The sequence below is a fragment of the Colossoma macropomum genome, unplaced genomic scaffold (assembly GCF_904425465.1).
Source record: "Colossoma macropomum unplaced genomic scaffold, Colossoma_macropomum, whole genome shotgun sequence".
In the NCBI taxonomy this organism is placed as follows: domain Eukaryota; kingdom Metazoa; phylum Chordata; class Actinopteri; order Characiformes; family Serrasalmidae; genus Colossoma; species Colossoma macropomum.
The window spans coordinates 19,390,079-19,405,260 of NW_023494805.1; the positions used below are offsets into that span (position 1 = coordinate 19,390,079).

Consider the following 15,182-nt stretch of genomic DNA (forward strand, 5'->3'; position numbering starts at 1 on the left):
TGACCGGACATGCTGTTCTTTCAAACACAGATCTGAAATATGGGGTACAACGATGGTAAAGTGTTCAACAGCAACTTGACAACACAATGCTCTCAACAGGGGACAGATTATTAGTCCGTTGAAGAAATGATTATTCCAGCAGTCCACTGAGTGCGTTGCTTTGCATTCCTTTAAATGAAAAAGTAGATAAATCATTCTGAGAAAATAAAATATATAGATATAATCCTTTTCTTTAGACATCTCCTCTATACATTCATCATGATCCTCTCCGATTCCTTTTAATTCCTGTAGCTCTGTTCTTTTTGCCCATATCCCTAGCTTTATAAAACGTCAAACAGTCCTGCTCAGTTCAGCATCAGACACCCAGTAAGATCTGGTGAAAAGAGCAGGCTTTTTTTTTTTTTCATGGCTGCAGCTGAAATTCAGGAACAGATTCCCATCTGTAATTTCACCCTGGCCCAAATTTACTCCTATAAGTTTTACTCTTTCATAAAACTCACCATTTATCCTGTCTGCCTCAAACAAGGCAATCTTAGTGTCCGCCCCCAACCTGTCCCCTGGATGGTTTAAAACACTAACGAGAGACAGATTATCAACATGGGAGATAAAACCACTAGCGGAGATCTAGCGGGTGGGACAAATATCTTAAACGAGTAACAGCGTGCCTGAACCTCACCTTTAAGCAAACCAAAAACTAGAATGGACCAAGGAACACTCAATCTGGACAAAATATAAAACCAGTCTTTGGAGAGACAACTGAGTCTAGCCTCCAAAACCTGTACAGCCACTTCTCAAAGCACCTTCTTTGAAGATCTAACATAAAATATATCAACTAGCACCCTCAAACTGTGTCTAGAGATCAGAAGGAAATCAGGAGCACTCTGATTGATTCTAGGGAGAAAAGGCATTTGGTTCAGGTGTGACCGCGGAATTCAGGACAGCTAGAGTCGACGCTACTTTGATGTTTAAAATACAACCAGGCATCGTTACCAGTTCTCCACTGAGAACTAAAGCTGCACTCAATATATAGATACAGCAACATACTGAAATTAAACTCTCAATGATACAACTATCAACATAGCAGCAGCTGCAGTGAGATTTATTTATGTACTCAGCTCTCTGTCTTTCACTATCATTGGTTGGCATAATGCAGCTTCTTTTATCGACCTTTATTGTGTTGTGCACTAAAAACAACTGTTTCATTAAGAAAGAAATAAAGAAAAAACAAAAACCTCACACTTATGGTATTGTGATCCCTGTATCGTGACAAAGTAGCGTGTTTTGAAGTGCCAGCTTATAACCCAAGCCTACTGAGAACAGCATGGTGTTGAGTCGTCAGTTTAAGAAGCAGCATTGTGTCCTACTAAGCACCGGCAAAGACACCAGGCTCTGGCTATGTGACAGTGCAGTAGTAGGAATTCCTCAAAGTGAAGGTATACGTATTATAATTTGCTTTTAGAAACTTTGTTTTAGATTTTGCCCAGAGGTGTCATCAATCCCTTTCCCTAAGTAGATGACTAAGACAATCCCACCCACTGTCTTAGTGTCACCACAACCCGTCCTAAAAACTAGGACTGTTCATATCTTGTGTGCACAAACACACAGACAGACAGACAGACAAACAGACAAACAAACACACACACACACACAAAATAGTCTTTCCTCAAAACAACAAAGCCTCTCTAAACTGAAGGTTGCACATGCTCACACACACACACACCCCGCTCTGCTTTTCCACTGTCATAACGGAACCTCCAGGAGTTTTTTGTGGAGGTACTGCTTCACTTCCTCAATTCCATTCAGCTTCTCCAACTCCAGGTAGGGCAACTGGTGAAGAAAGACATACACTGTAGTAAGACTATGAAAGATCTAATGCTCTCTGAAAACAACAAAGCGTGACTCGGATATCTCCAGGATGTGCCATTTACAACTTACCTGTAGAATAACGTAACCTAGCAGCTGCAGGTGGCGGTCTCTCATGGCCCTGGAGCCCACTAGTACGTCAGAGTTGTGGCAGTAGTGCCACTTATCATTTACAGACATGATCACCCTGCACACAGAGAAAAACACATACACAACATAGTTTAACTGCTTAAACTGGAGCCCTGCTAATCTTAAAGCCATATTACAGCTAACATTATTAGGTAACTACCATGAAATTTAAGTATGGACCCATGTTATGTCTTGACATCAATACACAGTGGATAGAAAATGAAAACACCCCTTAATTATTGTCAAATGTAGTTGACCTAAAGCTGCAATTTTTCTTTCTAATCTACATACAGCACTTAATGTAAAGGGGAAAAGCTAACAATAATAAAAAAAAAAATAAACAACCATTTAAAAATTATCTACAATATCTCGGTTGAATAAAGTATACATCCCCTTTAGTACAACAACCTGCAGAGAAGCTCAAGATTAAACAGTTTTCTTCAAGGTCATAGTCACTTAACCAACACTTGCTGGACACAGCAACTAACTTGATAGCTTGAATAAAAAGCTGTTTACTATGACCCTTTAGTTGCAAGTGGAGCTCCACAGAAATGCAACAGCATGAGCTTCAAAGGCCTCCCTGAGGTATGTAAAAAAAAATGAGGTATGTAAAAAAAAAAAATATATTTCCAAGGTTTAGATGATATCCCAGAGCATGTTTAAACCCAAGAAAGTGGGCAACACCCACAGTCTGTCTTCAAAAATACATGACTGGGAGGGAAAACTTGGTCAGAGAGACCACCAGGAACCCAACGGCAACTATGAAACACCTACAGCTTTTTACAGCCAAGAAAAGAATGTGTGCTTCTACTAGTGGGCAGTATGGGCAAAAATATATATCATGGTATAATTAAGATTACTGACTGTTTCGGTATATATCACGGTATATAACGGTATACAGTGTATTTATGTCTATTTTTTTTTTTCAAATAAAACCATTTTGGATGCTCAAGTAAACGTTTTTGTAGATTAACAATGGTTTTAATAAGAAGCAAATTTAACAACTGCAGTGAATTTAAAATGTTTTTATTGGGTGAAAACAGAAATTAACTATACATACATACACATGCACACACACATGCACACACACATGCACACACACATGCACACACACATGCACACACACACGCGCACACACACGCGCACACACACGCGCACACACGCGCACACACACGCACACACACGCACACACACGCACACATATATTGCTTTCTAACCCCCCAACATTAAAAGACAAAGGCGTAGGTAAAGCCCACAGCAGCTTCTCTGAGCTTGGGAAAAAACGGTACAAGGCAAAATGTAACTGCTGCACTATTTATGGTGGAAGGGGAAAATTCGAACAAGAAGTTGGCTTTGTATTCACCAGCTTCAACCTCATAAAAATGGTGCTCAAATGTTATTTGATGTCTGAAAGTCATTTCTCATGTTTGTCTCTCAAGCTTTAATTCATGACCGTCAGACGCTGCTGGAATTTAGTAAATGGTCCATCTGGAGCTAAACAAACTGTCAGAATTTCACACCATCCCAACGGTAAAACATGGTGGTGGAAACATAATGTTTTGGGGATATTTCTCATCTTGGAACGGGTCAAGATTGAGGAAAAAGGATGGATGGAGGCAAGGACACGGAGAACGCCTTCAAATGGGTCAAAAATTCATTTTCTAACAGGACAATGACCACAAGCATAGGGCCAAAGCAGGTGGATGTTGTGGAGTGGTCTTGTCAGAGCCTTGAAATAAATCCAAATAAAAACCTATAGGATTACTTGTAAAGTAAAGTCCATTGCTGAAACCAGCTAACATCTCCAAGCTCGAACAGTTCTGCAAAGAGGAGTGGGGGAAGATCTCCAGATCCAGGTGTGCCAACCTTGCAGAGAGCTACCAAAAAAAACTAGTGGCTGTAGTTGCTGTCAAGGGGGGCTCTGCCAATTGTTGACTGTGGGGGGGGGCGTATTTCAGAAATAAGGAAATCTGGTTCTGTCAACTAAATGCTTTTTTTTTTTCCAAATTCAGTCCTGTTGTCCTACAGTCCAAATAGAAGGCCAAAGTAAATCTTATTGATAATTGCTCAATAAAGTGGCAATTACAAAATATTCAGTTAGATCTACTGTGCTTTTATTATGAAGTTTTTGCTGAGGGAAAATTTATTTGGTTTTCAAATAGTCATGTGTTTTGATTTATAAGCAATTATTACAGGTTTCTGATACTACACAGCAGTAATTCTAGTATTTTTTTTGCTTGTTTTTTTTAATCAAGGAGCATTTTATTCTAGGGCACTGAGAGTATGGATTTTCAGTACCGTGGTGAAAAAGCAATGTCCCCCTGCGCACTGCCCCCTGCCACCCAAAAAAATAAAAATAAATAAATAAATCACAGTTAAGGTGAAATTGAACCTGTTCTGTGGTGTTCAGACGCCTGACCCAATGTAATTGCCATAGTACAAGCCTGATTCTAATGACCTGCTGCTCTACCGACACAACTTTACATGATAAAAAATAACGTCTGACAAAGTCGAGTGAGTGACAGAAAGCCGAAATTGAACTTATTCTGCGGGGCTGTTTTGTTGGGACTTCGCCCCTATTGCAAAGGCCTCTGAGACTCCAAACTGCCCCCGCCTGTATTAATTTCTGAAGCTGGTCGGACTAACCTCTTAAATGACCTCTTACTGACCTTTTAACATGCTCCCCGGAGGTCCTTTCTGTCTCAGATGGGTCTGTAGGGTGAAGCTGGAGTGGAGTGGCTGTCACTACATCACTCTCTCCTCCTTCGTATGTCACGCCCTCGTAAAATGGTGTGATCTCACAGTCCGCTCCTGGATTGGCCCCTGCTGGGATGGGCGTGCCTCCTTCATCCTCCAGGATCTTCCCGATGGAGAACTGGAAGAGGGAGTCCTGTGGGGCGGTGGTCCCAGGCATGGCAGAGCTGGCCTGGGCCAGGCAGTCTGATGGGCTGCTGAGGGTGGAGCTGTCCTGGCTCTCTAGAGAGTGCTCCTTGGCCAATGTGGAGTAGTAATCTGAGGTGGTGTAGTAAGGGTTGTAGTCCAGTGGGACTGCTCCATTAGTGCCCACTCTCTGCCCGGTGGGCCCCGAAGGCCGCATGTGGGAGGGCAGGAAGGCAGAGTCTTGGCCAGGCGGTTTGTCGGCCCCCTCCTCCAGAGGTGGTGAGAAGGGAGAGAACTTCTGGAAGTCGGAGGTGAGGGCAGTGACAGTGTTAGAGCCGTCCGGCGATTTGGGGTTTACTACGGTACATGAAGAGTCCACCCTCAACGAGACCGCGGCTGACCCTGCTCTGATTGGAAGAACACGACCTGCATGGTCTATCCACAGCAGGAAATCTGTGTAGGGATGTAGAGAACATGAAAATAATCTAAAGCACATCAAGAAGAATTCTGTAAGAGACAAGACCACCATTAGTTGACTATAACCTTGCGCTACACAGAGGTGTAATGTTTAGGGTTGTAAAAATGCATCTACACATTGTGAACTGACTGCCTGAATGCTGGACTCAATTATAATTGATTATAACAATGTTTAATAAAGTATGCACTTATTTTTTTTGGCCAAACTAAATTTTTTGGGCTTCAAACATAAAAAAAATGTTTTGGTATGTTGTTTTAATTATCCTTATGTCATATGTACTTTATGTACTTTATAAAGTACTTCAAACTCTTAAAAAGCAAGGGAAATTTGGTTTTCCATGACATGGGCCCTTCAAACGAAAGTAAGAATACTGAAATAATACTAACATAATCCCTGTAAATGTTCCTTGTACCTGTGTAATATCCTGGAGCCAGAACTTCATCCTGTTTGTAACCATGCTCTCCAACCAACTGCCGGAGCGCCTCTGCAACCAGACCTTTGTAACTACACAAGAGAAAAAAAAACAAAAAAAAAAAAAACAACAACTTCAGAATAATTCACTCTTCCTGTAGTTCTATTCTGTCCTGAGTTACCACTTTAAACCTAGAATGAAAGAATTAAGGCACTAGAATACGAAGACAAAATAAAGACAGGTCAAGTGAAATATTAGACCAAAAATATTTTCAGTTAAGAATATCCGCTCACCATGGGCCGTCACATGGCTAAAACTGTGTACGTAAAACGTCCAGTCACTGACCTGTACTTGCGATTGACCTCATCTGCAGTGAGCGCATGTTCGAACATGAGCACTTTGTGGGAGTCTTGCAGGCGTGGGCCCGTGTACTCTCTGTGCTCCAGCTCCACCGCAGCGTCCAGCAGGGACAGGTACCGCCGCACAATCAGAGCATATGGACTGTCTGTGTGGAAGCACATGGCAAAATAAACTAACTTAGTGGCCTAGGATGGACTAGGAGTACACTACAATGAAGTGGCCAGCAGATGTAACCTCTGCTGATTCTGGCTTTTAGGCTACTGTCACATTACAAGCCTCAGTGCTCAATTCTGATTTTTTGCTCAGATCTTTTTAACTTGATGGTTCAGACCGGTGTAGGCAAGTGACTCAAATCTGTCATTAATGTGAACGAACCTGCACCGTGAAACGACCTGCATGTGCACATCATTATCAGTACATGAATGAACTATGTGCATCATGAACTACAACCCAATCAGCAGAATAAACCTTTGTAATGAAGATAATTTGCTCTGAACAGATCTCAGCTGTTCATTATTAGAGTAAGATGAAGGTGAAAAAGGGTCAGATTCTTTTGTTTCTTGGCTGTAACTTAAGGTTTGTAGCTGCTGCCATGATAATACTGATTGATGGTGCACACGTATCAGATATAGGACCGAGCTGAGGTCTGATTTGAAAAGATCAGACCTATGTGTACACAGCTCTGAAAAAATCAGAGGTGTGTCACATGAACACACACACAAAAAAAAAAAAATCAGACTGTGCCACTTCAGTTATTTCAATTTAGCATAATTTCTGTTGACAAGTTACTGAATATGGATAATTCATGTATTTAAGGAGGCAAAACACAACTCAAAGCTAAGCATTCTAGAAATGCTGTTTAACATGTATGTGAAAGAGTATAGTTTAAATATAGATATTACTGTCTTATATTACTGCACCACTTAGTATACTAGTGTTACACAAAGTGTACCAGTTATTTAACACCCAGTCAAGTAAAAGCCACAGGTAAAACCAAAAACAGTTATATCAAACTTGGAAACTGAGCACAACTGCTAAAAGAGAGAGCAATAACATTGATGTAGTCACTTATCAGCCTGGGCAGGCTCGTTCATTACTGTGTCCTAAACAGGGTTCCACAGTAAGCCTTTTTGCAAAGGAGCATTGTTGCTCCTGATTTAAGAATAAGCACGAACCCACAGAGAAATCGTCTACAAATCGTATCTCCTATTGCCTATCAGTCAAAGAGGATGTTTAATTCAAAAAACATTTTTTCCCTATATTGTCCAAGCCCTTAAAAATTACCTGAACAACATTAGGAACATTTTCAGTCATTCAGTATCCATTATGTTCTTTTCTTGCAGTTTCTTTCATTTCATCTGTGGTCCTGTCTTCTCTACTTAACACAATGTATGACTGTGTTTCATATGTAATGTATTTTTTGTTAGTTAGAACCTAAACTAAGGCTTGTTGAAAATTAAATGATTAATAATACCACTAGCTCAGCTAATTGTGAAATTAAAAAAAACAAAACTGTCAATAAAGAACATTTTTGGATCTGACTCAATGAAAAAAGCTGGAAATGTTAACCACTAGTTTATATTGAAATAGCAATGTCTATTATATAATACATTATCAACGATGTTGTCTTAACAAGTTTTAAATGGGGAAAAAAAAACTATTAACAAAGAGCTTGTGAACTGCCTGTAGAAGAATTAGACCAAATCATGTTCTGTATATGTGGCATCACAACCATCACAAATCCTGGTTGTCTGACAATATTGGTCAGAAAAAACAATTAGATATTTTCTAAATTGTTCAGCCCTGCACCTACAATCTCTACAAAACACATTCCCCACTAGTTTTAGCATTCGTTTTGGGGGTCTGTTTAAGAACACACAAAATCAACACTCTTGGGTTTAACTCGATGGTGCCATATTGGCTGATAACACTGGGCAATGTGCTGCAAATATTTAGCCAAGCCTGATACTGGCTTTTCTGTGATACCGAAAAGCCAGACACTGACTTTTTTGTGAAACAACCTTTTTAGCCCATGAGATTCACATTCACTTGCATGAGACTGCAGCAAAGGCCAAAGAGGTGATTATTACCATAAACCAGCAGTTCTTAACTAAACCATGAGACTTCACACCTATGCAGGTATGCTCTCAATCAGAATTCTGGTCATATTTTAGCAAATATAAGCATTTTGCATGCAGTGTAGAATAGGGAGGTGATGGACTCACTGGTGACGTTGCTGATGAAGGACGGGGAGAAGACACGGTGGAGCACCAGGCTGGGGAAGTGCCCTAACTGGAAGAGGGACATAAGGATGTTGACGGTGGCCAGCGGTGAACTCAGAGCCTTCAGCTCCAGCACCATCTCCAGCTTAGAGAAAAACTGAGCCTCGTTAGGCGGCCGGTAACTCATACGGCTGAAGGGGAACACTAACTTCTGGATAACCTGAACAAACAGCAGCACAACACAAGAGAGGTTGTTTTATCAGTTAAACGAACTTTTGTAGATTTTTCACAACCTCAAAAAAAGCAATAAATGTATGATCAGATTACTGATACTTCCTAATAGTTAATGTTCCTCTTATTCAGCAGAAGTGAAGCTGTCCTTCGTCTCACCTTGCTATCTAGGTATTCGCCCTTTTTGACCAGGAACTCAGCGATAGTGTCTAGAAGGCGTGTTTCTCTGAGGCGATGTCGGGCGATATATTTAGCAATAAGGGCCATGGTGTAAGGGGTTATGCTGTCGACCTTTTTAGGCAGCTCCTCTGGGAAAACAGGACAAAAATGCAAGTTGTCAACATGTTTTTGGCAGCAAATTTGCAATTATAAAATTCTTCTTAAAAATGACCACCTTGAAGGTAAATTGGTATGTCAGTGGGCGCTTACAAGGGATGCACTGACATGAGAATCCTGGGCCAATGTTGATATCTGATATTTTTCCCTCTATGATTCCTAAATCACCATGCATCCCTTGTGATTACTACTACACTTGTTATAGGATTGGCATTTTAACCATGTTTATTTTTTTAACAAACAGTGAATATACTTGAGTATCTTATATTTTATACGGTTATAAATAAAAAAAACAAAGCATGTTGAGCATTCATTTTTTGCATCTCTCTACATATCTCGTTGCTGAATAACTTAGTAATTAATTTTTGTGTTTCAAGGGTATGTAATGTAACACAACCAGATGGTCTACAGAACAATAACTTGGATGTTTACCTACAAATTTCTGGTCTTTATATTCAAAATATTCACAGACATAACTCTAACTTAGATGTTGCCATTTTACTTAGCATATCAGATGTTTGTGTCCGAACTGTTCTACATCACACACTCAGTGAAAAACTTAAATTTTTTTTCATTCCAACCTACACATTTTTATTAAAATACCAGCCAAAATAATTACAAACAGTCAGATACTCTGTAGTCAGATATTCTCTATATTTAAATACCTGAAGTCCTTCCTTATATTCAACTCAATTTAGTCCTTACTGATAACTACAAGTATCTAACAGAAACATAATGTAAGGCAACAGCGAACACAGTTAGCCACTCACCGGCCAGACTGCAGATGAACTTCTCCTGCCTGTTCTGGTAGAAGAGATGGGAGCTGAAGATGAGCTCAAGGCTCTTGTTGCTGGCCTCGCAGGCGCACGCCGCCAGCATCTCGTCCAGCAGGGCCATCTCATGATCCCTGACACAGCTGACACTGGCCAGCGTGTGCTTCACCAGCCGTAAAATCTTGCGGTTGACCACCAGTTGCTCAGCCGAGCCGCTGTCGCCTGCCTGCAGTGCTCGCCACTTAGTGCGGTAGTAGGAAAGGAGGAGGAAGAGCGTTTGTGGGTGTCGCTCACGCTCAATGTTCTTTTCCAGGCCTGCTAGACAGGACTCGATGAGCGGGTGCTGGCTGGAAGGGTGCAGTTTCATGCTACTGCTGAACACCATGGAGATGTCCTTCTGGTTGAATTGTGACAGGCGGCCCTGTGATTCCTCTTCCAGCACCTGCACTATTTGAGAGTCACAGGGCAACCCTGAAAAAACAAGAGGACACAGTCATACGTGATGCAGCTGTAGATAGCGGCACGACTATGAACAAAGCTGCACAATTAATCATATATTTTAAGCGCTATTGCCTCTTCTGTGCCTGCCCAGGAACATTTTACGATTGAAAATTACCCAAGGCAGCTAAACCCTCACATTTACAGAAATTTCCCACTCTTTGTCACCAATCAATCTGTGAGTATAAAGGAAAGCATGTGCTTCCTTCAAGACACATTAAGCCAATGCTGGCCAATCATATCCAGCACAATCAGTCAGTACTGCTGTAGATTAACAACAGATCAGGGCCACACAGATGGAATTGGTGAATATGCAGAATAATAAGCCAATCTTCCTAAACATTATCAGTGTTTAACACAAGTTCTGTCAATTGGACTTCTTAGCTTGTGAGCCTTTTCGGAAACTGTTTTAAAATTGCCTTTTTTACATGTGCAGCAAATTAATTGCGAAATGTCATAACACATTTGATTTTAGTAGTATTCTCACTGTCGCAATCCAGGAATTCTAGATTAATTGCTCTATGCTAATTCAGAACTATGAGTCTCATCAATAAGTAAGGCAGTGTGTGTAAATTGTATAATATATAGAGGACCACCACAGAGCAGGTATTATTTGGATGGTGGATCACTTTCAGCAATGCAGTAACACTGACATGGTGGTGGCGTGTTAGTGTGTGTTGCGCTGATATGAGTAGATCAGACACAGCAGGGCTGCTGTGTCACTGCAGTGCTGAGAATGACCCACCACCCAAATAATACATGCTCAGTGGTAGTCCCGAACCACTGAAGAACAGAGTAATAAAGGGCTAACAAATTAAACAGATAAACGGATGGACTACAGTCTGTAACTGTAGAACTACAAAGTGCAGCTAAAGGGTAAGTGGAGATGATAAAATGGACAATGAGTGTAGATACAAGGTAGGCATACTTAAGGTGTATATATCTGCATCAGAAGATGTGTATGTGGAAAATTTCGGTCACCAACTTCAGCCCAGAATTCTTTTATCAATTATTGCCATAAAGAAACTTGTTTTGTGAGTAAGTGCAAATATTCCCACTCATCTTAGAAAACAGATTTCATTAAAACATATCATGACTAAAAAAACAAAACAAAAAAAATTGTGTAATAACATTACTTTTTTTCCATCACCCTCACACAGCTGTAGTAAAAAGGAAAACGTGATTATGAAAGTTAAGTATAAGACTGGGTGAAAATTACCAACACCTCAATACTCCTGATCTACACAAATGATCCATAATACTCTTAAATTCACCAGCTTACCAAGAGCAGCCACAGCATAAAGGCAGTTGACGATGCTGAAGTTGTCAAACTTGGAGCAGTCGTTAACAATGGCGTCACAGAGTGTCTGGAAGTCTGGGTGATCCAGAATCTGTCGAGTAGCACCTTCACCTGAACTTCCAGCAGGGGGCGAGGGCAAGGCTGCCTCTCCGGTTCCCCCACTATTATTGCCCCCACTCCCCCCTCCGCCAGCACCCATCCCTCCGGCCTGCTGAAGCACCAGGAGCTGGCCAATCTTCTGCAGAGCGATCGGGTAGTGATTGTGCGAAATTTTACCCGGGTTTTGGGTAACCCAGCGGAGCACCTCGTCCACACTGCGTGAGCGATCGATCAGCCGCTTCATGGTGAAGAAGGTATCGTAGCTCATCTTCTCATGGATGAAGTTCCAAGTTTTCTTCTTGCTGTGATGTATGTGGGCGTGTGGCTGGTAGTGAGGAGGGGGTAGATGAGGGGGCTGGGGGTGAGTGTGGTAGTGCTGGTGGGTTTGGTAGTGGGGGCGGTGGGAGTCTAGACGACCCTGGTAGAGCGGCGGGTAGCTTGGGGGTGGGGGAACATGGGGATGGTGATGAGGAGGTAGGGGGTGGTGGTGGTTCTCCAGCATGGGTTGTCCTCCGCCCATCAGGCCTACGCGACGGCCCGGCTTGCCTCCTCCTCCACTGTACAGACGTGTGGCGTACATACTAGCGAGAGCACCTGGGGCCAGTAGGCAGGAAGGCTGGGGAGGCAAGGCAAATCTCCCGCAGGTTAAGAGGCCAAGGCGGGTGGGCAGCCCCAGCATGGTATATGGGGTGATCCAACAGTGAGGTTCAAGACTTTACACCTAAAACACAAAAATCTGGTGTTACAGCAAGATCCATCAAGTCAATACGCTGCATACTGGAGCAAGGGTATTCGATTTTAGCCCTGGAGTTCCAGAGTCCACCACAGTTTGCTGATTTCACTGCTCAAAGACAACTACCAAACTTGGTAATTATAGGATCAGTTGAACTAGATGTTTTGAAACTGTGCTGGAAACTGACCTTCAGGACCCCTGCACTAGATAATACATGCATTACACATCCACAAGTCACTTAATTCCTTTCTAAAGTTTGTGTGCAACCTTCAACAAGCATGGAAGACGACTGTGGTAAACAGTGTGTAATCTTACAAGTTAAACAGATCATATCCATACTAATATATAGGCAACTGGGTTCATCCAAAAATAGCTGCAACTGTAACTCAACACACGCTAAGCTGGTGCACACTTCCCAAACCTGAAGAAAGGGAATTCCTAACTTCATTTCAGTTCAGCCTGTTAAATTCCCACTTTAAACAAAAATAATAACAGATTAGCATGAATTCAAAAGTGTTATGGTAGATAAAGAAGGTAGCAAATTAACATGAGTTGTGGAAAAGCATAAAGCAGATTCCAGCAACAACAACATGACAAGAGGTCATATGAGTAAATCTACCAATGTTCTCCGATCATCAGTGCTTATTTTGCACCAGCTGTTGCCTTCAAACACTAAAGAGCTCAAACAGTGGAAGACAGAGAACAGCAGTCGTGGATACACAGAAACAGAAAGTTCAGCCTGACGGTCTGTGTGAGAATGACTCAACAGCTGCACAAAGTCAACAGCAGTCTATGTTGACGTATTGAAGAGACACTAAATTCACCAAGCATTAAAGAAATCTCACATCTTTACTTACATGTTTAGCTTAAAGGAACGAGTTCGGATGACAAGGGAGCTTGAAATCATCAGTGAGAAACGAAGACATTGGCGAAATATTGGAAATGTAACGTTAGCAGCCGAGCTCAGTAGTGTCGCTGACTTGACAACTAACCCACTGTTCCAACGAACCGGAAATAAAAGCCTTGTTCAGGACAGTTATAGCCAGAAAACCCTCATGTTGTCATCTGAAACTGTACAGTTTATGCCAAGCGAAGAACATTTCCAGAGGCCCAGGAAGAGGAGAAGACGAGCTAACCCAAGTATCATTAGCTAACTCGGCTAGCGAGCTGCGTGGCTGGCTAATCGAACAGCACCCATAAACACTCACTGCAGTGTGCAAAATCAACAAGGACCCGACGCGTTCCTCACAAAACAGAGAAATGTGGCCTCAGGGTAGCTAAGTTGGTAGAAGAGCTGACAGACTGTGAGCCTGAGGTGCTGTCCGCATATAAAACTCCACTAACATGGCCTCTCCAAAGCGCTCCGCTAACTGCTACTTCATTTCGGCACAGAGCCGCTCAGGGGCTCTCAGCGAGGGTCTACAGCTGCCTCAGCGCACTGACGAGTCTGGCTGCAGCCTCAGAGCGAAGTGTCAACTCGCCGCGGACGAACAGGCGAGCATGTGTGTCTCGTAATGTCAGGCTGTCGGCCGTTTGCTACTCTCTCCTTGCAGTCTGGCAGGAGTCGTCCGCCGCCCCGGTCTCCGCCATGTTCCCGGTAGTCAACAGTGGCGAAGGGGAAACACGTGTTTTTCCACTAATGTAGTAGTAAGAGTGTACAGGCTACACAGAGAGGAGCTCGCTCGTCGTGGCTCGTTCACTGTAGCTCGCGTTTCCGACAGTGTTCCTGCACTGTTGCATATGGATTTCAAACGTATGATATACATTAGCATACGTGAATTTCTTTCATATCCTCAGAACCGATATTAGTCACATATGGACGTTTATGTGACATACATGCCAACTTATTTGAAATGGGCCATTATCATATATTTCAGTCATATATCAACATAAATAAACACGTTTTTGTAACACATATTTAACAATATATGATAAAAAAATATTAATCATGTAGCTATGACATATTACATATGCTGGCTTCATGTTACATAATTTAAGGTTTTGTTTATTGCATGTATGCTGTATGGTGTATTTCATTTAGATTTTTTGATTTAAAAAGTCTGTAGTATCTGCAGTGCCAGTGTCAGACATATATGTGTGCTCCATGTATCAGACATATGTATTAGACAGATAGTATATATATGTGGTTTATATATCATGCATATGAGTGTTCACCCACCTATCAGACATATATGCATGGTCCATATGTTAATGATGTGGGTTCTTTCAGCATTTCAACTGATGGAAATTTGTCTGAAGGAAGGAGTAAAGGGAAGAGTATAAATATAAACCCTTATGCTAATTAGGGGTGTGGGGTTTACAGAGGGGACATGTCCCACCCACTTTTTATGCAAGATAACTTTGAGGGTTGCAGGATGGTTGTCGAAAAAAGTGTATGACCTGTCCTGGACCCTATAAAATTATATCACTATGCTGAATATGTATTATTTCTATTAATAATTGGTCCCCTCCAACATCAGGAGGCTAGCTTGTCAGACCAAACCGAATAAAAATCTGTAAGAAATATTTTGGTGTTATGTCTCAGTTAAAAAAACATGCTTAGTAAATGTAGAATTGTAGCATACAAATTAGATGAATATTTAAATCTGGGATGGGAAACTGAGGACCAGAGTTCAGCACAGTTTTCTGATTTCTCTGCTCTAACACACCGACTAAACTTAGAATTTAACCGACGAGTTGAATCACTTGTGTTTGAACAAAGCAATCACCAAACAGTGCTGTCCTACAGGACCAGTTCCCCTGATTTAAATCTTTTTCACTAGGATGGAGAACAGGACACTCGCTCGTCACCACACTCACTGTGGCAATGTGCGGTCCGTCAGACTTGCCTTCTCTAGGAGCTTAGCC

At 41.8% G+C, this 15,182-nt stretch overlaps 1 protein-coding gene across 2 annotated transcripts; it reads right to left on the reverse strand.

Annotated features, from left to right (window-relative positions):
- Nucleotides 1–376: 376 nt before the first annotated feature.
- On the reverse strand, nt 377–14,687 carry fastk (Fas-activated serine/threonine kinase). Of its 2 annotated transcripts, none has more exons than XM_036597817.1 (10): nt 14,494–14,687; nt 11,465–12,302; nt 9,682–10,155; nt 8,735–8,883; nt 8,348–8,564; nt 6,108–6,267; nt 5,763–5,854; nt 4,662–5,325; nt 1,936–2,050; nt 377–1,827 (listed from the first exon to the last, which is right to left on the reverse strand). In XM_036597817.1, the coding sequence occupies exons 2-10, from the start codon at nt 12,258–12,260 to the stop codon at nt 1,741–1,743; spliced, it is 2,754 nt and encodes a 917-aa protein (XP_036453710.1). In that variant the 5' UTR covers nt 12,261–12,302; nt 14,494–14,687; the 3' UTR covers nt 377–1,740. The 2 variants fall into 2 exon arrangements, with proteins under 2 accessions (XP_036453710.1, XP_036453709.1); XM_036597816.1 differs by lacking the exon at nt 14,494–14,687 and adding an exon at nt 13,172–13,929.
- Between the last annotated feature and the right edge of the window lie 495 nt (nt 14,688–15,182).

Excerpts from the sequence above, each read along its gene's own strand:
- fastk (XM_036597817.1), bottom strand. The coding sequence starts at position 12,260 with ATGCTGGGGCTGCCCACCCGCCTTGGCCTCTTAACCTGCGGGAGATTT. Across the intron at positions 8,565-8,734 it reads GCGAATACCTAGATAGCAAG|GTTATCCAGAAGTTAGTGTT; the intron begins GTGAGACGAAGG and ends CTGTTTGTTCAG. Across the intron at positions 5,326-5,762 it reads GGCTCCAGGATATTACACAG|ATTTCCTGCTGTGGATAGAC; the intron begins GTACAAGGAACA and ends ATCCCTACACAG.